The sequence below is a fragment of the Borostomias antarcticus genome (assembly GCF_949987555.1).
Source record: "Borostomias antarcticus genome assembly, chromosome: 6".
Taxonomy (NCBI): Eukaryota; Metazoa; Chordata; class Actinopteri; order Stomiiformes; family Stomiidae; genus Borostomias; species Borostomias antarcticus.
Window position 1 is genome coordinate 15,743,177 of NC_140239.1, and position 21,869 is coordinate 15,765,045.

General features: G+C 47.7%; 1 protein-coding gene across 1 annotated transcript in view; it reads left to right on the forward strand.

The window, feature by feature from the left end:
* Positions 1-21,869, forward strand: part of msh3 (mutS homolog 3 (E. coli)) — a gene marked incomplete at its 5' end in the record, with an annotated part of 186,563 nt that overhangs the window by 126,184 nt on the left and 38,510 nt on the right. The window contains 2 exons of the mRNA XM_084440013.1: positions 8,566-8,677; positions 11,578-11,735. Coding sequence (XP_084296139.1) covers positions 8,566-8,677; positions 11,578-11,735 — 270 coding nt within the window. The remainder of the gene's footprint in view (positions 1-8,565; positions 8,678-11,577; positions 11,736-21,869) is intronic.

Genomic DNA, 21,869 nt, shown 5'->3' on the forward strand with positions numbered 1-21,869 from the left:
CCTCAAAGTGCTCCTTCCAACGCTCAACAACCTCCTCAGTTGAGGTCAGCAGTGTCCCCTCCTTGCTGTATACAGCTTGGATGGTCCCCCGCTTTCCCTTCCTGAGGTGTCTGATGGTCTTCCAGAAACACTTTGGTGCCGACCGAAAGTCCTTCTCCATGGTTTCTCCGAACTCCTCCCACACCCGCTGCTTTGCCTTGGTCACGGCCGAAGCCGCAGCCCTCCGGGCCAGTCGATACCCTGCATCTGTTTCTGGGGTCTCCCGGGCTAACATAACCCGGAAGGCCTCCTTCTTCAGTCGGACGGCTTCCCTCACCACCGCTGTCCACCACGGTGTCCGAGGGTTACCGCCCCTTGAGGTACCTATGGCCCTCAGGCCACAGCTCCCAGCCGCAGCTTCAGCAATGGAGGCTTTGAACACCAACCACTCATGCTCGATGTCCCCAACCTCCACAGGGATGCCTGAGAAGCTCCGCCGGAGGTGGCAATTGAAATCTCTCCGGACAGGCTCTTCCTCCAGACGTTCCCAGTTCACCCTCACTATACGCTTGGGTTTTCCAGGTCTGTCCAGAAGTTTCCCCCGCCATCGAAACCAGCTCACCACCAGGTGGTGATCAGTGGACAGCTCTGCCCCTCTCTTTACCCGAGTGTCCAAAACGCATGGCCTCAGATCAGATGATACGATAACGAAATCGACCTTCGGCCTAAGGTGTTCTGATGCCAGGTGTACTTGTGGGCATCCTTGTGTTCGAACATGGTGTTTGTTATGGCCAAGCCGTGGCTAGCACAGAAGTCCAACAACAAAACACCACTCGGGTTCAGATCGTGGTGGCCATGCCTCCCAATCACGCCCCTCCAAGTTTCTCCATCATTGCCTACGTGTGCATTGAAGTCCCCCAGTAGGACACTGGAGTCCCCTGCAGGAGCCCCCAAAAGGACTCCACTCAGGGTCTGCAGGAAGGCTGAGTACTCTGAACTGCTGTTCGGTGCATAAGCACAAACCACAGTCAGAGTCCCCCCCCCCACAGTCCTAAGGCGCAGGGAGGCGACCCTCTCGTCCACTGGGGTGAACTCCAGCACAGAGGCGCTCAGCTGGGGGCTAGCTAGTATAGCCACACCTGCCTTACGCCTCATACCGTGAGCAACTCCGGAGAAGAACAGGGTCCAACCCCTATCCAGGAGTTTGGTTCCGGCGCCGGTGCTGTGCGTGGAGGTTAGCCCCACCAGGTGTAATTGGTATCGCTCCACCTCCCTCACAAGCTCCGGCTCCTTCCCCCCCAGCGAGGTCACGTTCCATGTCCCCAGAGCCAGCCTTTGCCGCCCGGGTCCGGTCCGTCGGTGTCCCCCGCCTTCACCGCCACCTAGTTGGCAGCGCACCCGACCCCGACAATTCCTCCCGCGGGTGGTGGGTCCACGGGACGATGGAGGAGGAGATGGTGCTTCCACGTTGCTTATTCGGGCTGGGCCCGGCCGGGCTCCGTGGTAAGCCCGGCCACCAGGCGCTCGCATGCGGGCCCTCCGTCTGGGCCTGGCTCCAGACGAGGGCCCCGGGCTTCCTCCGGGCCGGGTCTCTCTTCCTTTAGGTTGTTCTGTCATCGGGGTGTGTGTGTGTGTGTACTAAATACTACGACCTCCACAGCTCCACAGCTGACACTGGACCTGGTTAGAGGATAGGAGGGAGAGAGAGAGGCACTAGGGGAGGCAGAAAACGGTTAGTAGCACACTGAGCCATTGAAGCAACACACCTGTCAGAACAGAACAAGCCTGTTTCAGGGTAACCAGCTTCTGTACACTACTTGATATACATACAGTGCATAGCAGGATAAATACCAATGTTTACAGAGGATTCACAGGTAGGTTTGAGGCTGCCTTTCTGTGTCTCAAGGTCCTAGCTAGTGATTGTAGGCTAGGTCAAAAAGGTTCGTCTTGAGGTCTCGCTTCAAGACTTCCGTTGTTTCGGCCCTTCTTAGGCACTCCGGTAGGGTGTTCCAGAGGTTGGGGGCATAGAAACTAAAAGCTGCCTCTCCCTGTTTCTTGGTCCTGGCTTTTGGAACTGTTAAAAGTTCAGTACCTGAGGATCTGAGTGGTCTGTTGGGCATGTACTTAACAAGCATGTCTGAAATATATTCTGGTGAGTGACTGTGGAGAGATTTATAGACTAGTAATAGTATTTTAAAGTCTATTCTAGAGTTGACTGGTAACCAGTGTAGTGATTTTAAGGCTGGTGTGATGTGTGCCCTTCGTCTAGTCTTAGTGAGGACTCGTGCTGCAGCATTCTGTATCATTTGTAGCTTAGAGATTGCTTTCTTTGGTAGGCCTGATAGTAGAGCATTGCAGTAGTCCAGCCTGCTTGTGATGAAAGCATGCATTAATCTTTCGGTGTCAGCCTTAGAGAGAAAGGGTTGCACCTGGGCAATGTTCCTTAGGTGGTAAAAGGATGTCTTTGTAATATTCTTGATGTGGTTTTCGAAATTAAGATCTGAGTCAAGTATGACACCTAGGTTTTTAGCCTGGCAATTGGTGTCAATTTCCAGAGTTTTTAAGTGTGCAGCTAGTTTCTCTCTTTCAGCTTTTTCTCCAATGATCAGTACTTCTGTTTTGTCCTGGTTTAGTTGGTGGAAATTATGTGACATCCATACATTTATATCTGTAATACACCTGACAAGGCAGTCAACCAAGCTGTAGTTACTGGGTGTTACGGAAATATTGAGTTAGGGATCATCTGCGTAGCTATGGTAGCTAATGTTGTGCCTCCTGATGACACTGCCAAGGGGCAGCATGTACAGGCTGAAGAGTAGAGGTCCTAGGATCGATCCTTGGGGCACCCCACAGGTCATAGGGATCTTTCCTGAGCTATATTCACCGAGGGCAACGAAGAAATCACGACCGGTTAGATAGGACTGCATCTCTGTATCAGACCATCTGCACATTCCTGTCTGCTCGCCCCGTCATGAGAACTTTCTTGCTGTCTGCCTTCATGAGAACCTTCCTACTTCAGCTTGAACTTTCTTATTCAAAGACGTGTAATATCATCTTAAATTAGAATTAGTGTGTGTACCTGACGGTGAGTGTGTGTTCTGTCCCCAGGCCGTGTGTGTGTGTGTGTGTGTGTGTGTATACCTGATGGTGAGTGTGTGTGTTCTGTCCCCAGGCCGTGTGTGTGTGTGTGTGTGTGTGTGTGTGTGTGTGTGTGTGTATACCTGACGGTGAGTGTGTGTTCTGTCTCCAGGCCGTGTGTGTGTGTGTACCTGACAATGAGTGTGTGTGTTCTGTCCCCAGGCCGTGTGTGTGTGTGTGTGTGTTGTAATGGATCTAGTCAAAAAGGATTAACCAAGATTCGCTCAAACAGGTTAAGTCCGGTTTATTGAGAAAACATACGAGCGCAAGGACTTCTGGACAACGCACATGAGTGGTATCCAAAGAAGTGCCGCCTCCTGATCTTGCGCTGCCTTATATTCAAGCAAAACACAGGTACGGCGCTTCCAGGATGTGATTGGCTAACCCATTGTACGTCATATTAATGGCAGGCGTCATCAACAGTGGTCGAGAATACAGATACGTGACATGAGAAAAGGCGGTAATCACTTGAAGAGACAAAGGCACAAAGGGACAAAGGATAGTTATTCTGGAGTAGACAGATTTCTAGGTGTGTGGACCCCCTGGAGGTCATCCTGTCATGAATTGGGTTAGCAGAGCTATGTGAAAGGTTTAGGGAGGTGGTTAATTACAAAAGGAGATGATGAAACTATAATTTCTATGACAATTCCCCGGTTTGTGCCTAACCAGGCACATAAAAATATAGAAATATAAAATATAAAATCCAAACACAAAGTGTAAATATTCAGCTATGCTATACATGTGGAAAGGAAGTAATCTCTTCTTGACCACTAGGTGGAGCAAAGTAAAAAGGAATTTTATTGTGAAATATTTAACAGAATTTTTATTATTTTCTTTCCACATGCAAATCACGCACCAAAACTCCCTTGTTTCAGAAATTTGACAGGAAACAAGGTAAAAAAGATGACATGATTACTAGTCTAAAAAGGGGACAACCATTCACCAAAAAACCTTGATTTAAAGTTTGACAGAAACAAGGTAAAAAGATGACATGGTTACCAGTGTAAAATGGCAAAAAAAACTCTTGGTCAATTAAGAGGAAAAACCCAAAGAAATAAAGCTTCAAACTCTTTTATCAGCTCATGTTTCAACCATTGTAGCTCTTCTAAAACAAATATGATATTTCTTCAAGATAATTTCAAAGTTCAATCACTCCTGTTGTGAACAATCGAATGTCATTTCCTCTTCTGGATCGCAGCTTCCATGTTTGAGTCTCTGAATGTTCAGTGTGGATTCCAGTGTGTGTGTGTGTATGTGGTGCAGTCATTGCTGTTGAGCTTGTTCATGTTGTCATAACAACGACCACGAGAAGGAGGTGACCGGCAAGGTCACTCTCCGATTGCTCATCAGAGGAGAGGACAGTGTGGCGGCCCACTGCTTTGCCCTTGAGATCTCTGGTTCGGCTGCATGGACCGTCCTCTCAGCTACTTTGACAGCTATTCCACACAGGCCTGAATGCCATGGTCCTGATTGTTCCATCTTTTACGGGTAGGTTCACCCCGCTACTTCTACTTCTCTTCCATGTCTTCTGGCCTCTTCTTCTCAGGCTGCTTGTCTGCTCCTTGGTCTGGGACGCAACAGCTCTCATGGACCCACAAAGTTCTCTCAGCTACTCTGGCAGCCGTCTGTGTGGTGAGTTGAATCTGGTACGGCCCCAGGTCGCGGATCAGGACCCAATCCCCAGGCTTGATGTGATGCAGGAACCCCTCTTTGGTCAGGAAGCCCCTCTTTGGTCAGGAACGGTTATCAGCAGTCTGTTGAAGATATTCTCAGAAACATTGTTAAGTGCAAGTCACATTCTATCATCTCCTCTTCCTGGCAGGAGATGATCCTGCTTTGGGGAAAATGGTTAGTCATAGTCTGGAAAACTTAAACAGGGTGTCTGTTTAAGTGTCGTAAGAGCCAGTCGGGCTCGTCAGTCTATGTAGTTTGTCATTGGGGACCTAGCTTTTGTCCATTTACCGAATCGGACAGTAGCAGGGATTTAGGCTCTGCAGTAGCCTACAGTGACATCAGGGGCAGTGTAAGAATTACTTTAACACGCCCAGTCCCCAGTCGTGATCAAGGCAATTGGATTTTGCTCATAGAATTTCTGTCGCCATTTCATGAAATAAAAAATAAAATAAAAACATTCTCGTCTCAACTAAACAACACCCTCTAAGGGTGAAAATGAAAATTCCCTGAAGTCAGGATGAAACAGAGATGGGGGAAAAATGCATTACTCAAATAAAATAACACATAAATGAAACCGCTTCATTTACAATTAACAAAATATCAATTATCTAAAACTTCCCTCTTCTGCATTTGAGGACAGAGTATTGGGCACGCTTCGGACGAAATGGTCTCTTCCCTATGTCATACTTATCTGTCGCTCACGGTGATTCGGGCGACATCGCTTTGGTCCTGCATCCCATGAACCACAGGTGTCGCCCATCTGTAGGGAAACAGGTCGGTAACCTCCATCTCCACCTCCGGTCCCGTGCCCGTCTCCCAGAGACTGGTCCTGACAGGTTCGGCATTCATCCGTCACTCCCGGAACGACAGTTGTCTGTAAAAAGAACACTCAGAAAACACTCCAAATTGATGAATGTGCACCTGAAAACTATAACCATGAGATATTTAACATAAACATAAAAAAATATATAATTGGGTTGTTAAGCAGTGCTGTATGCAGATTAAGGTATTGACAAATATGAACAACCTTCTCTTCATCCTGCACAGCTGTACTATCTGACGGTCCCTCAGCTAGACTGCCTGTTCCTGGCCTAGTCATGACTGTTGTTGTGGGTTGTTCACTCCATGTTGATTCTAACCGTTCCCAACATTTCTCAAACTGTTCATCGGAATTTTGTTTGCAATATGTGATACGGTCCCAATCCATTTTCTTAGGGAATCGAGTTTTGATTCTGTTCAACAGCACAGCGTTTTGGCCGGCAGAATCGGAATGAGAAAAAGGCAACGTAATATCAAACGGGTCTTTTACATCCACCCATTTTAACCCAAGTACTTGTCGTATGATCATGGCGATTTCCTCCGCGTAAGGCTCATACATTCGAACTAAACTGTTAAATAGATTCTCGAACTCGTTAATGTCTTTGGTCGGATCGGGCAAGGTTTTAGCTACATCACGCAGTTCATCAGAACGCCATGGTCTATAAACCCTAATCTCTGGAGTCCAGGCCGCGTAGCCAGCTGCATCATCTATTTGAGAAGGGCGAGGAACAGGATTTGGGCAGCGTATCAGTGGGGCTTGAATTTGCAGCCCCTCCAGACTATCTCTAGCCTATTGCAGTTGTTCCAAATTAAACCTAGCCTCAGATATAGCTCTAGCCAATTCTTCCTTCCTGATCTGTTCTTGTTTAGTGTAATATCTCGTAGTAAGGGGCGCGCTTAATTCGTATTGCGGAGGCGCCTGCATGGGCGGGGAAGAAGGATCGGTTGGCGCAGAGGCAATACTGGGAGGGGATACGGCAGAGAGAGAAGGGACATGGCTAATAATGGTGGGAGGAACAATAGCTTTGTTAGTCGAGTCGAGGGGGACAGATCTAATCTTAAATCAGAGTTATTCTGCTGGGGAAATGGCAGAGAGACAGTCTGCTGAACCTCCTTATCTTTCCTTCCTGACCTCAAAAACCCTTCCCGCGCTACTGACTCCTAAATTTTAAACGTAGCCCAATCGATAGCATTACCACTTTTCCTCCCCAGCTTAGTTTTCTCAAACGCTTCTAGTTGAGCCCTAACGTTGGCCAAGGCTTTAACGCTAAGCGTACCAGATGGAGACAGAAAACTGCTATGCTTATTCCATAGCGGAATCTGCCAACAGGCACTAGTGGAATGCTTTAGAGCAACAATCTTAGCTGGACCAGATAATTTGAGAATATCCAGCGGTGAGCTAGCAGTGGAACCCATAATGCACAAGAATACAATCTAAAATAGCAATGAAAAGCTCAAAACTCAAACGCACAGCAGGAAATAGAACAAAATAATAAAATTTTGAAAGAAAGAAAGACACATTAAACATCTACGTAACTCACCCAGCATCCGGTCCTTTGTTCTCCCTCTGGCTCAATGGCGGATCACGGGAGAGCGGAGTTTTGTTGTTTCCTTTGTCTCCCAAACGACCAGCTACCGGAAACCTAGCAGTTACGATTTATGGCAGTCGAAACAAGTGTCGAAAATGTAAACAATACCTAATACCTGGATAATAGGCGCGCTTAACAAACCATACAAGACAAGAGCCGAAGCTCAAACAGTAAACAACAAAATGAACAACCCCGTGCAGGGACACAGAACACAAAGGACGAACAAAGGCCTACGTTTAAACAAACAAAAAAAAGCATATGCTTGCCTGGACACACTAGCTGCGCCTGGTTGGACACACCAACCACCCGGGATAAAGGGGAAAACGTTTCTCCAAGAAACGTGGATTGGACACACCAATCACTCCCGTAGCTACATTAGTTGGTAATCGTACTAAAACGAAACATCAACAATCACTTCGAAGCTAGTTGGCAATCGTGCTAAAACGAAACATCAACAATGAGGCTTAAGCTAGTTGGCAATCGTTCTAAAACGAAACATCAACAACGAGGCTTAAGCTAGTTGGCAATCGTTCTAAAAACTAAGCATCAACAACAACGAGCGCCCTACCCTCGGCAGGAAACACCCAACTCCCCGCGCGGGGCTTTTGTTTTCAACAATACGCCAGACCAACAACAGAATCCGAAATGAAAACAAAGCAAATACAACTCAAAACCATAAGAGGGTTCGTTCAAAACGTACCTGTGAGTTCAGGAAGCCAGTGAAAGAACTGGGGAAATAATCTCAGCGTGCGCTCTGGCGCAAGAGAGAAGATTGGTTTTCCAAAAACCCACTATGGTTCCGACACGTCTACCGACCAGTTCATCCACTCGAATCCTGAAGCAACACAGGTAGTCCTCCCTTTTCGTCATCCGCGTTGCCAATTGTAATGGATTTTAACTGATCTAGTCAAAAAGGATTAACCAAGATTCGCTCAAACAGGTAAAGTCCGGTTTATTGAGAAAACATACGAGCGCAAGGACTTCCGGACAACGCACATGAGTGGTATCCAAAGAAGTGCCACCTCCTGATCTTGCGCTGCCTTATATTCAAGCAAAACACAGGTACGGCGCTTCCAGGATGTGATTGGCTAACCCATTGTACGTCATATTAAATGGCAGGCGTCATCAACAGTGGTCGAGAATACAGATACGTGACATGAGAAAAGGCGGTAATCACTTGAAGAGACAAAGGGACAAACGATGGTTATTCTGGAGTAAACAGATTTCTAAGTGTGGGGACCTCCTGGAGGTCATCCTGTCATGAATTAGGTCAGCACAGCTATGTGAAAGGTTGAGGGAGGTGGTGATGACTATAATTTCTATGACAGTGTATACCTGATGGTGAGTGTGTGTGTTCTGTCCCCAGGCCGTGTGTGTGTGCGGAGCGGGAGATAGTGATCTGTGAGGGACGACATCCGTCTATAGACCTGCTGATGGCTGAACACAACCAATACGTACCTAACGACACACAGCTACAGGTACGCACACACACACGCACGCACACACGCAGGCACGCACACACGCACAGGCACACACAAGACACGTACACACACACACTAGAGTGAGTGTAGGTTAATCTTACCATGGAGACGCAGACCAATAGGAAGAGGAGCCCAGCTTTCAAACCGCCCACCTACTTAGTTGAGCAGCATGCAAATACACTTCCTTCTCTTTTCTCCCCTCTATCCCTCCATCCCTCTGTCCCTCCATCCCCCGTCCCTCCATCCCTATATCCCTCCATCCTTCTATCCCTCTATCCCTCCATCCCCTTGTCGCTCCATCCCCCCGTCCCTCCATCCCTATATCCCTCCATCCTTCTATCCCTCTATCCCTCCATCCCCTTGTCGCTCCATCCCTCCATCCTTCTATCCCTCCATCCCCTTGTACCTCCATACCTTTATCCCTCCGTCCCTCCATCCCTATATCCCTCCATCCTCCTATCCCTCCATCCTTCTATCCCTCTATCCCTCCATCCCCTTGTCCCTCCACCCCTTGTCGCTCCATCTCTCCCCTCTATCCATCCATCCCTCTATCCCTATATTCCTCCATCCCTCTATCCCTCCATCCCTCTATCCCTTGTGACACCCGGGCAGAGCAGGTAGGGTGGAGAACAACAGGGAGAGCGAGACCTGGAGCTATTAAGCGCCTTGGCGCGTTTATTGGTGCAACCAAAAACAAAAATAGGTGAACTAAAAACTCAGCCGAAGTCCCTCGGCTTCCTGGACTTCCTCAGGCGTCCTGCGTGGAATCCAGGTGGGGAATGCGGCGGTTCACTTCTGGGGATGACAAAAAAAGGCGGTTAGACCAATACGTACCTAACGACACACAGCTACAGGTACGCACACACACACACACACGCACGAACGCACACACGCACAGGCACACACACACACAGGCACACACAAGACACGTACACACACACACTAGAGTGAGTGTAGGTTAATCTTACCATGGAGACACAGACCAATAGGAAGAGGAGCCCAGCTTTCAAACCGCCCACCTACTTAGTTGCACAGCATGCAAATACACCTTCTCTTTTCTCCCCTCTATCCCTCCATCCCTCCGTCCCCCCATCCCTCCATCCCTATATCCCTCCATCCTTCTATCCCTCTATCCCTCCATCCCCTTGTTGCTCCATCCCCCCGTCCCTCCATCCCTATAACCCTCCATCCTTCTATCCCTCCATCCCCTTGTCGCTCCATCCCTCCATCCTTCTATCCCTCCATCCCCTTGTCCCCCCATACCTTTATCCCTCCGTCCCTCTAACCCTTCATCTGGGCTGCAGGGTTGCCGTGGCGACCAGAAAAGGCCGGTAGATGCCTTCAAGGACCTGGCCGCGCTGTCCCTGGTGGTGAAGTGGGGTATCTCGTCCTGGGGCAGTCGGTCGGTGCATCCTTGGGGCAGCCTCCCGCCCCCTGGCCACGGGGAGGATGCCACACCCTCTATCCCTCCGTCCCTCCATCCCTCCATCCCTCCGTCCCGCCGTCCCTCTATCCCTCCATCCCTCTATCAATCAATCAATCAAAGCTTTATTTGTATGGCGCATTTCATACCCAGAGGCAACACAATGCGCTTTACAGAGAACAAGGGAGGTGGGCAGATGTCCCACCCCTACATATTCCAGAGGGAAGCAAAAAAACTGTATCACCCGGGGGCCAGATAAGTTGAGCTGTAAAAAATTCTTCCCTGACCCCACTCAACAAGGCGATCGAGCAAGCTCCTGGAGTATGTTTGTCTACTGGCTAAGAACATTTATTATGCAATAAATAACATTAAATTACATTTTCAGAGTAAGAGAGGCTAATAACATCATAGGAGAGACATGGCAAACACTGGTGTATGTCTGTGTGTGCGTGAATGTGCCTGGGCCCAGATAGAGGGAGGGGTCAGGGGTAGGGTCGGGGTAGGAAAAGGATACGGACCCGGGTTAGGGTGAGGGGAAGGGATCTGAGCCCAGGACTGGTGTATGTCTGTGTGTGTGTGAGTGTGCCTGGGTCCAGGTAGAGGCAGGGGTCAGGGGTAGGGTGGGGGTAGGAAGAGGATATGGACCCGGGTTAGGGTGAGGGGAAGGGGGTACTGGGCCCAGGCCTAAAGCCGGAAGTGGACTGGTGTATGTCTGTGTGTACGTGTGTGTGTGTTAACTAATTGCTACGACATCTACAGCAGACACAGGGGTATCTATCGGACTCAGGGTGGTCTGCTGGTGACAGTGGGGCATCCACTGGACCTGGTTAGAAGATAGGAGGGAGAGAGCGAGGCACTAGGGAGAGGGAAGGCAGAACAGGATTAGTAGCACACAGAGCCATATATAGAGCAATAAATTACATCAAATTACATTTTCAGAGCAAGAAAGGCTAAGAGCAACATGGGAGAGGTGTGGCAAACACTGATGTGTGTCTGTGTGTGTGTGCGTGCCTGGGCCCAGATAGAGGTAGGGGGTTGGGGTAGGGTGGGGGTAGGAAAAGGATACGGACCAGGGTTAGGGTGAGGGGGAGGGGATCTGAGCCCAGGACTGGTGTATGTCTGTGTGTGTGAGTGTGCCTGGGTCGGTGCAGGTAGAGGCAGGGGTCAGGGGTAGGGTGGGGGTAGGAAGAGGATACGGACCCGGGTTAGGGTGAGGGGATCCCTCTATCCCTCTATCTCCCCAACCTCTATCCCTCTATCTCTCCATCCCTCTATCCCTCCATCCCTCTATCCCTCCATCCCTCCATCCCTCCATCCCTCCATCCCTCTATCCCCCAGTCCCTCTGTCCTGTATGATGCTTGTAGAGATGTTTAACACCTGCTCTGACACACATGGAACTACGGCCTCTCCACTCCTCTCTCCTCTCCCCCTCTCTCATCTCCTCATCCTCTCCTCCCCTCTCTCTCTGTCCAGGGGGAGGGTAGGAGGACTATGATCATAACAGGTCCTAACATGGGTGGGAAGAGCTCCTACATCCGCCAGGTGGCGCTAGTGTGCATCATGTCCCAGCTGGGCTCCTATGTTCCCGCTACACAGGCTCGGCTTGGCATCCTGGACGGCATTTACACCAGGTAATACCACACATACACACACACATACACCAGGTAATACCACGCTCACACACACACACATATGAGGGGCCGTTTAGGCCATAAATAATGAAACACTTGTACGCTTACTAGTGAAACACTTGTACGCTTACTAGTGAAACACTTGTATGCTTACTACTGAAACACTTGTACGTACATACATACTCTTGACACTTGTACGCTTACTACTGAAACACTTGTACGCTTACTAGTGAAACACTTGTATGCTTACTACTGAAACACTTGTACGTACATACATACTCTGACACTTGTACGCTTACTAGTGAAACACTTGTACGCTTACTTGTGAAACACTTGTACGCTTGCTACTGAAACACTTGTACGTACATACATACTCTGACACTTGTACGCTTACTAGTGAAACACTTGTACGCTTACTAGTGAAACACTTGTACGCTTACTACTGAAACACTTGTACGTACATACATACTCTGACACTTGTACGCTTACTAGTGAAACACTTGTACGCTTACTAGTGAAACACTTGTACGCTTACTACTGAAACACTTGTACGTACATACATACTCTGACACTTGTACGCTTACTACTGAAACACTTGTACGCTTACTACTGAAACACTTGTACGTACATACATACTCTGTAAACCTAAAATTATGAAATAGAACACTGCAATGTATGTTCTTACATGTAGATGTGCAAGTATTTCAATAGTACGTATACAAGAAATCTCAGTAGCACGTACAAGTAATTTCACTAGTATGCATACACAAAATCTCACTAGCATACGGAAGGTACTTCAGTAACACCGGAAGGCGCCACACGAGGCGGGAAGAAAGGGGTCTCGTTTTGAACATCGGTCTCCATCTATACAGTGTTTAAGCCTACTTGGCCTAGCCTACTCCAGTCACACCGGGATTAAGCCTCTGTCAGGCCAACGTTAGGTGAATAGGCTATAGGTGCGCGTTACAAACTTTAATTTAATCAATATGAAGGTGCAACTTCTATTTATTTTGATTAGTTTGCAGACTTTATTAGTGATTGCCACTCGCGATGACATCGTTGCTTTTTTTAATCGGGTGCTGCTATGCGTCGAGGACGTCCAGCAAAACACGGAAGAGAGGTGCTTTAGAGACCTGGAAAGCCACACCATTACCCTAAATTCTATGTTGGCTATTGTTCGCTCAAGGGATGGACCTGATGGAGAGACTGCTCTTTTTGTACAGTCAATATGCCGTTGTTTTAATCTGATTATTGAAGACTTTAGAACAAGACGAGGTCAACAAAACACCCTTCCCCTGGCTCCACCGACAACCAGTAACGGGCTTCCGGGACGTCCACGATACAATTTAACAACTGAACAATTTAACCAGTGCATTGGACTCGGGTTTAATTGGCAGGGAATCGCTTCATTTTTTGGTATCAGCCGTCGTACTGTGTTCCGACATAGGCAACGTCTTGGCATCAGACCATTGGAATACACAACATTAACCAATGACGAATTGAAAACAACCATAAGGGACATTTCCACGAGTACCCCGAATGCTGGTGAGAGGTACATTATTGGAAGTCTACGGGCACGCGGAATCCGGGTCCAGCGCTGGAGGATTCGCCAAATTCTGCAGGAGGTTGATCCCTTCGGAAGGTCATTAAGACGCAGTCAAGCCATCCGCCGAAGGGTTTACAGTGTGCAAACTCCAAACGAGTTATGGTATGTTTGCTGTAATGGCCCATCGACATGTCTTCTTGCTGAGCTTGCAGCATAATTGTGATCTAACAAGATAATAGCCTAAACAAGTAGGCTAGACTAGAGCATTTGGAATATTCTTGATATTTGACTATTGCAATTAGTAAATGTATTACCTTCTATCTTAGGGAGGAAAACTTCTAAATATAGGCTAGCCTATAGGCCTGTTACACTAAGCATTCGTGAATGTAGCCTATTACAATAGCCTGTCCCAGAGACCTCAACAAACCGTAGAATAATAGCCTACATTTGTGTAGGCCTATATTATTTACCAACATTATTATTATCTGAGTCTTTTTTCAGTATTCTAACAGCTGTCACTTATTTCTTTTATCACAGGCATATTGACGGGAACCATAAATTGGTGCGATGGAGAATGGTGTTCCATGGCTGTGTAGATGGGTACAGTCGCACCATCATATACCTTCAGTGCCTCAACAACAACAGGGCATCAAGTGTTATGAACCTCTTTCTGCATGGCGTATCTGACTACTGCAGGTAGTGGTTCATCACCAGGGACAAAACGCTCCTCAATCTGAAACACACCACCTATAGCTGTGTTGTTGCTTCCAACATATCTGACAATCCCTCTATGCCACAACTGCAACGGGGTTTGGCCTCCTTGTGTAGAAAGTCCGTGGTTATTCCATTGGTTCTGGAATTCCCTCACTGCCCTTTGAACCCGAGGTAAATAAATGTAATGAAGACAAAATAAATGAAGATCACAAAGAGAATCTAGGATATTCTCATTTTCCATAAAAGTAAATAAGTCAGAGAAGTAATATGAAACTACCCGGTTTAATTCTGCCCACAGCCTCTCGATTCTTTGGTTGTGTACACTGCGCCCCATTATCATGCTTCCTCTATTTAATCCTCTACTGTTCAACATAAATCTTGCAACCTCAATATTTTCCCTCCCATGATCACTGCGTACTCTTGAAGGCAGTCCATAGTCAGATACGCCATGCAGAAAGAGGTTCATAACACTTGATGCCCTGTTGTTGTTGAGGCACTGAAGGTATATGATGGTGCGACTGTACCCATCTACACAGCCATGGAACACCATTCTCCATCGCACCAATTTATGGTTCCCGTCAATATGCCTGTGATAAAAGAAATAAGTGACAGCTGTTAGAATACTGAAAAAAGACTCAGATAATAATAATGTTGGTAAATAATATAGGCCTACACAAATGTAGGCTATTATTCTACGGTTTGTTGAGGTCTCTGGGACAGGCTATTGTAATAGGCTACATTCACGAATGCTTAGTGTAACAGGCCTATAGGCTAGCCTATATTTAGAAGTTTTCCTCCCTAAGATAGAAGGTAATACATTTACTAATTGCAATAGTCAAATATCAAGAATATTCCAAATGCTCTAGTCTAGCCTACTTGTTTAGGCTATTATCTTGTTAGATCACAATTATGCTGCAAGCTCAGCAAGAAGACATGTCGATGGGCCATTACAGCAAACATACCATAACTCGTTTGGAGTTTGCACACTGTAAACCCTTCGGCGGATGGCTTGACTGCGTCTTAATGACCTTCCGAAGGGATCAACCTCCTGCAGAATTTGGCGAATCCTCCAGCGCTGGACCCGGATTCCGCGTGCCCGTAGACTTCCAATAATGTACCTCTCACCAGCATTCGGGGTACTCGTGGAAATGTCCCTTATGGTTGTTTTCAATTCGTCATTGGTTAATGTTGTGTATTCCAATGGTCTGATGCCAAGACGTTGCCTATGTCGGAACACAGTACGACGGCTGATACCAAAAAATGAAGCGATTCCCTGCCAATTAAACCCGAGTCCAATGCACTGGTTAAATTGTTCAGTTGTTAAATTGTATCGTGGACGTCCCGGAAGCCCGTTACTGGTTGTCGGTGGAGCCAGGGGAAGGGTGTTTTGTTGACCTCGTCTTGTTCTAAAGTCTTCAATAATCAGATTAAAACAACGGCATATTGACTGTACAAAAAGAGCAGTCTCTCCATCAGGTCCATCCCTTGAGCGAACAATAGCCAACATAGAATTTAGGGTAATGGTGTGGCTTTCCAGGTCTCTAAAGCACCTCTCTTCCGTGTTTTGCTGGACGTCCTCGACGCATAGCAGCACCCGATTAAAAAAAGCAACGATGTCATCGCGAGTGGCAATCACTAATAAAGTCTGCAAACTAATCAAAATAAATAGAAGTTGCACCTTCATATTGATTAAATTAAAGTTTGTAACGCGCACCTATAGCCTATTCACCTAACGTTGGCCTGACAGAGGCTTAATCCCGGTGTGACTGGAGTAGGCTAGGCCAAGTAGGCTTAAACACTGTATAGATGGAGACCGATGTTCAAAACGAGACCCCTTTCTTCCCGCCTCGTGTGGCGCCTTCCGGTGTTACTGAAGTACCTTCCGTATGCTAGTGAGATTTTGTGTATGCATACTAGTGAAATTACTTGTACGTGCTACTGAGATTTCTTGTATACGTACTATTGAAATACTTGCACATCTACATGTAAGAACATACATTGCAGTGTTCTATTTCATAATTTTAGGTTTACAGAGTATGTATGTACGTACAAGTGTTTCAGTAGTAAGCGTACAAGTGTTTCAGTAGTAAGCGTACAAGTGTCAGAGTATGTATGTACGTACAAGTGTTTCAGTAGTAAGCGTACAAGTGTTTCACTAGTAAGCGTACAAGTGTTTCACTAGTAAGCGTACAAGTGTCAGAGTATGTATGTACGTACAAGTGTTTCAGTAGTAAGCGTACAAGTGTTTCACTAGTAAGCGTACAAGTGTTTCACTAGTAAGCGTACAAGTGTCAGAGTATGTATGTACGTACAAGTGTTTCAGTAGTAAGCGTACAAGTGTTTCACAAGTAAGCGTACAAGTGTTTCACTAGTAAGCGTACAAGTGTCAGAGTATGTATGTACGTACAAGTGTTTCAGTAGTAAGCATACAAGTGTTTCACTAGTAAGCGTACAAGTGTTTCAGTAGTAAGCGTACAAGTGTCAAGAGTATGTATGTACGTACAAGTGTTTCAGTAGTAAGCATACAAGTGTTTCACTAGTAAGCGTACAAGTGTTTCACTAGTAAGCGTACAAGTGTTTCATTATTTATGGCCTAAACGGCCCCTCATACACACACACACACACACACACACACATACACACACACCAGGTAATACCACACACACCAGGTAATACCACACACACATACACACACACACACACACCAGGTAATACCACACTCGCACACACACACACACACACACACACACATACACCAGGTAATACCACACTCACACACACACACACACATACACACACATACACCAGGTAATACCACACTCGAACACACACACACACACACACACCAGGTAATACCACACTCACACATACACACACACACACATACACCAGGTAATACCACACACACATACGCACGCCACGCACACACACACACACACACACATACACCAGGTAATACCACACTCGCACACACACATACGCACGCACACACGCACACACACATACACCAGGATAAACCACACTCGCACACACGCACGCACGCCACGCACACACACATACACCAGGTAATACCACACTCGCGCACACACACACACAGATACGCACGCTACGCACACACACACACATACACCAGGTAATACCACACACATACACACACACACACACACCAGGTAATACCACACGCACACACACACACACACGTGCGCGCACACACACACACACACCAGGTAATACCACACACACACACACACACCAGGGGTGCGTTCAAATCCAGGGAACATAGCGAACGTTTGCGAACCTTAGCGAACTATTTTCCGTTAGCTTTGTGTTCGCTGCAAACGTTTGCTAACAGTAGCTAACAGTCTGGAGAGGTAGTTTGCCAGTAACGGAACGAGGATCACAATGGACCCAGGCTTACTGGAGATGTGCTCCCAGATAAGGATTGTTGCATTTATGTGAACTATTTGGACTGTTCATTAAAAGCCGTTCAAATGTGACCGTTTGGAGAAAACATGTTTGCGACGAACGTTCGCCTCTGTTAGCTGAATTTGAACGCAGGCCAGCCCCCCCCCCTCTCCCCCCACACACACACACTCTAAGGTGTGTGCATGTGTGTGTGTGTGTGCGTAATGCGTACATGTGTGTTTGCATACTGCATGTGTTTGTGAGTGAGCGGGTGTATGAGGAGATATAGCTTTTCTTGTGTGTGTGTGTGTGTGTGTGTGTGTGTGTGTGTGTGTGTGTGTGTGTGTGTGTGTGTGTGTGTGTGTGATCAGTCCTAAGTCCTAAATCTGATTATGGAATCTGGTCAGAAAACAGCTGAAAGCGTCTCTTTGATATGTGTGTTTGTGTATCTCTGTGGAGTAGTTAGGATTGTGTGTGTGTGTGTGTCTCCTGACTACCACGTTGGAGTGCCTTTAATAAGAAATGAGCCCTAATCACTTGCAGATGTCTGATTGTGTGTGTCCGTGTTGTGTCTGATTGTGTGTGTCTGTGTTGTGTCTGATTGTGTGTGTCCGTGTTGTGTCTGATTGTGTGCGTCCGTGTTGTATGTGATTTGTCCAAATCCTCTTCCATGTCCCGACGCATCCACCGTAGTAAACATAATGCCCATAAACTAAATCCTGAGAGGGCCATCCTCTGTGCCCCCTGTGGTGTTGATCCTGCTGTATACTGTCTTAGTGCTGAGAATGCCTGAAGCAGGATGTTCTCAGACACTGCATTAGCAAATAGGAACAAGAGAACAGGACAACAGCTGCTTAGTGTCAGTTCATCTGTGTCTCTGGATAGGAGACTCAATATTTTCCATAACAGGTTCGAGTTTTTTTTTGTGTTAACATACAGGGGCCAGAGCCTCTTAGAATGTACGTGTGTGTGTGTGTGTGTGTGTGTGGTATCTAGTAGGTGATATCTAATAGGTGATATCTAGTAGGTGGTACAGTCAGCCAAACTGCAATACTTATCCTACCACGTGGTGAGAGCAACAATGACCACGGCAGTTTTAGAGGATGGTTCGGACCACTCCAGACCACCTCCTTATTCAGTGTTGCACAATAGCCGCCAGGAGTCGTTGAGCAAGCAAACTCAATTCGTCTGGCAGTAGGCCTAGTCTAGGCTATCAATCAATCAATCAAAGCTTTATTTGTATAGCGCATTTCATACCCAGAGGCAACACAATGCGCTTTACAGAGTACAAGGGAGGTGGGCAGACGTCCCACCCCTACATATTCCAGAGGGAAGCAAAAAAACAGTATCACCCGGGGGCCAGATAAGTGAGCTGTAAAAAATTCTTCCCTGACCCCTCTCAACAAGGCGATCGAGCAAGCTCCTGGAGTATGTTTGTCTACCGGCTAAGAACATTTATAAAGCAATAAATAACATTAAATTACATTTTCAGAGTAAGAGAGGCTAAAAACATCATAGGAGAGACATGGCAAACACTGGTGTATGTCTGTGTGTGCGTGAATGTGCCTGGGCCCAGATAGAGGCAGGGGTCAGGGGTAGGGTCGGGGTAGGAAAAGGATACGGACCCGGGTTAGGGTGAGGGGAAGGGGATCTGAGCCCAGGACTGGTGTATGTCTGTGTGTGTGTGAGTGTGCCTGGGTCCAGGTAGAGGCAGGGGTCAGGGGTAGGGTGGGGGTATGAAGGGGATACGGACCCGGGTAAGGGTGAGGGGAAGGGGTACTGGGCCCAGGCCTAAAGCCGGAAGTGGACTGGGTTATGTCTGTGTGTACGTGTGTGTGTTAACTAATTTGCTACGACATCTACAGCAGACACAGGGGTATCTATCGGACTCAGGGTGGTCTGCTGGTGACAGTGGGGCATCCACTGGACCTGGTTAGAAGATAGGAGGGAGAGAGAAAGGCACTAGGAAGAGGGGAGGCAGAACAGGGTTAGTAATACACAGAGCCATATATAGAGCAATACATTACGTCAAACTACATTTTCAGAGCAAGAAAGGCTAAGAGCATCATGGGAGAGGTGTGGCAAACTGACACAAACACAAAACTGCGTGTCTGTGTGTGTGTGCGTGCCTGGGCCCAGATAGAGGCAGGGGTTGGGGTAGGGTGGGGGTAGGAAAAGGATACGGACCCGGGTTAGGGTGAGGGGGAGGGGATCTGAGCCCAGGACTGGTGTATGTCTGTGTGTGTGTGAGCGTGAGTGTGCCTGGGTCCAGGTAGAGGCAGGGGTCAGGGGTAGGGTGGGGTAGGAAAAGGATACGGGCCCGGGTTAGGGTGAGGGGAAAGGGAACTGGGCCCAGGCCTAAGCCGGATGTGGACTGGTGTGTGTCTGTGTGTACGTGTGTGTGTTGACTAAGTACTACAACATCCACAGCTGACACGGGGGTATCTATCGGACTCAGGGTGGTCTGCGGGCGACAGTGGGGCATCCACTGGACCTGGTTAGAAGGTAGGAGGGAGAGAGAGAGGCACTAAGGGAGGCAGAAAGCGGTTAGTAGCACGCTGAGCCATTTAAGCAACACAGATATCAGAGCAGAACAAGCCTGTTTCAGGGCAACCAGCTTCTGTACACAACTTGATATACATACAGTGCATGGCAGGATATACACCAATGTATACAGAGGATTCACAGGTAGGTTTGAGGCTGCCTTTCTGTGTCTCAAGGTCCTAGCTAGTGATTGTAGGCTAGGCCGCAAAGGTACGTCTTGTACCTTTGTGTGTACTGATGTGTGTCTGTGTGTACGTGTGTGTGTGTACTAAATACTACGATATCCACAGCTCCACAGCTGACACTGGACCTGGTTAGAGGATAGGAGGGAGAGAGAGAGGCACTAGGGGAGGCAGAAAACGGTTAGTAGCACACTGAGTCATTGAAGCAACACAGCTGTCAGAACAGAACAAGCCTGTTTCAGGATAACCAGCTTCTGTACACTACTTGATATACATACATTGCATAGCAGGATAAATACCAATGTATACAGAGGATTCACAGGTAGGTTTGAGGCTGCCTTTCTGTGTCTCAAGTTCCTAGCTAGTGATTGTAGGCTAGGTCGAAAAGGTACGCCTTGAGGTCTCGCTTGAAGACCTCCGTTGTTTCGGCCCTTCTTAGGCACTCCGGTAGGGTGTTCCAGAGGTTGGGGGCATAGAAACTAAAAGCTGCCTCTCCGTGTTTCTTGGTCCTGGCTTTTGGAACTGTTAAAAGTTCAGTACCTGAGGATCTGAGTGGTCTGTTGGGCATGTACTTAAAAAGCATGTTTGAAATATATTCTGGTGAGTGACTGTGGAGAGATTTATAGACTAGTTATAGTATTTTAAAGTCTATTCTAGAGTTGACTGGTAACCAGTGTAGTGATTTTAAGGCTGGTGTGATGTGTGCCCTTCGTCTAGTCTTAGTGAGGACTCGTGCTGCAGCATTCTGTATCATTTGTAGCTTAGAGATTGCTTTCTTTGGTAGGCCTGATAGTAGAGCATTGCAGTAGTACAGCCTGCTTGTGATGAAAGCATGCATTAATCTTTCGGTGTCAGCCTGAGAGAGAAAGGCTATAACTGGCTATAGTTTACATTGCTTTCTATTATATTGCGTATATTGAACATTGTATTGTATATTGTGTACATTGACTATAAGCAAAACGAAGGCAACTGTTAGGGCTAGCTAGCTTCGGGGCTCAAGCGCACGACACGGAAGGCAGAAAAACTCTTTGCCCAGCAGGGCGTTTATTCAGAGAGCTGGGAAGGGAGGTTGCGCAGAGAAGCTCAGATCGGGAGCCTGGCGGGCTGGAGGTTGTGGCTGGTTGGAGTTAAGGGGGGAGTGACGGAGTCACTCCATGCTGCGAGAGTGAACTCTCTTCTGTCCTGATATCCCTAGACCTGTCAACAGCATTTGTTACGGTAGACCACCAGATCCTCCTCTCCACCCTCAAGGAGAAAGGCGTCGCTGGCTCTGCACGCTCCCTGTTTGCATCCTACCTGACGGGCCGCTCCTACCAGGTGACAAGGAGAGGGTCGATGTCGGAACCGCGTATCTGACTACGGGAGTTCCACAATGGTCTGTTCTGGGTCCTCTCCTTTTTTCCCTCTACACTACATCTCTGGGCTCTGTCATTCGCTCGCACGGCTTCTCCTATCACTGCTATGTCGATGACACCCAACTGGTCCTGTCATTTCCCCCTTCTGATACACAAGTGGAGACACGCATAGCTGGGTGCTTGGCTGAAATCTCGGGGTGGATGACGACACATCACCTCAAGCTCAATCTGGACAAGACTGAGCTGCTGTTCCTCCTGGGGAAGGGCTGCCCACACCGGGACCTGGCCATCACCATTGAAGACACAGTGGTGACACCGACTCAGACTGTGAGGAATCTGGGTGTGACCATGGATGACCAACTGTCGTTCTCTGCACATATCACATCCA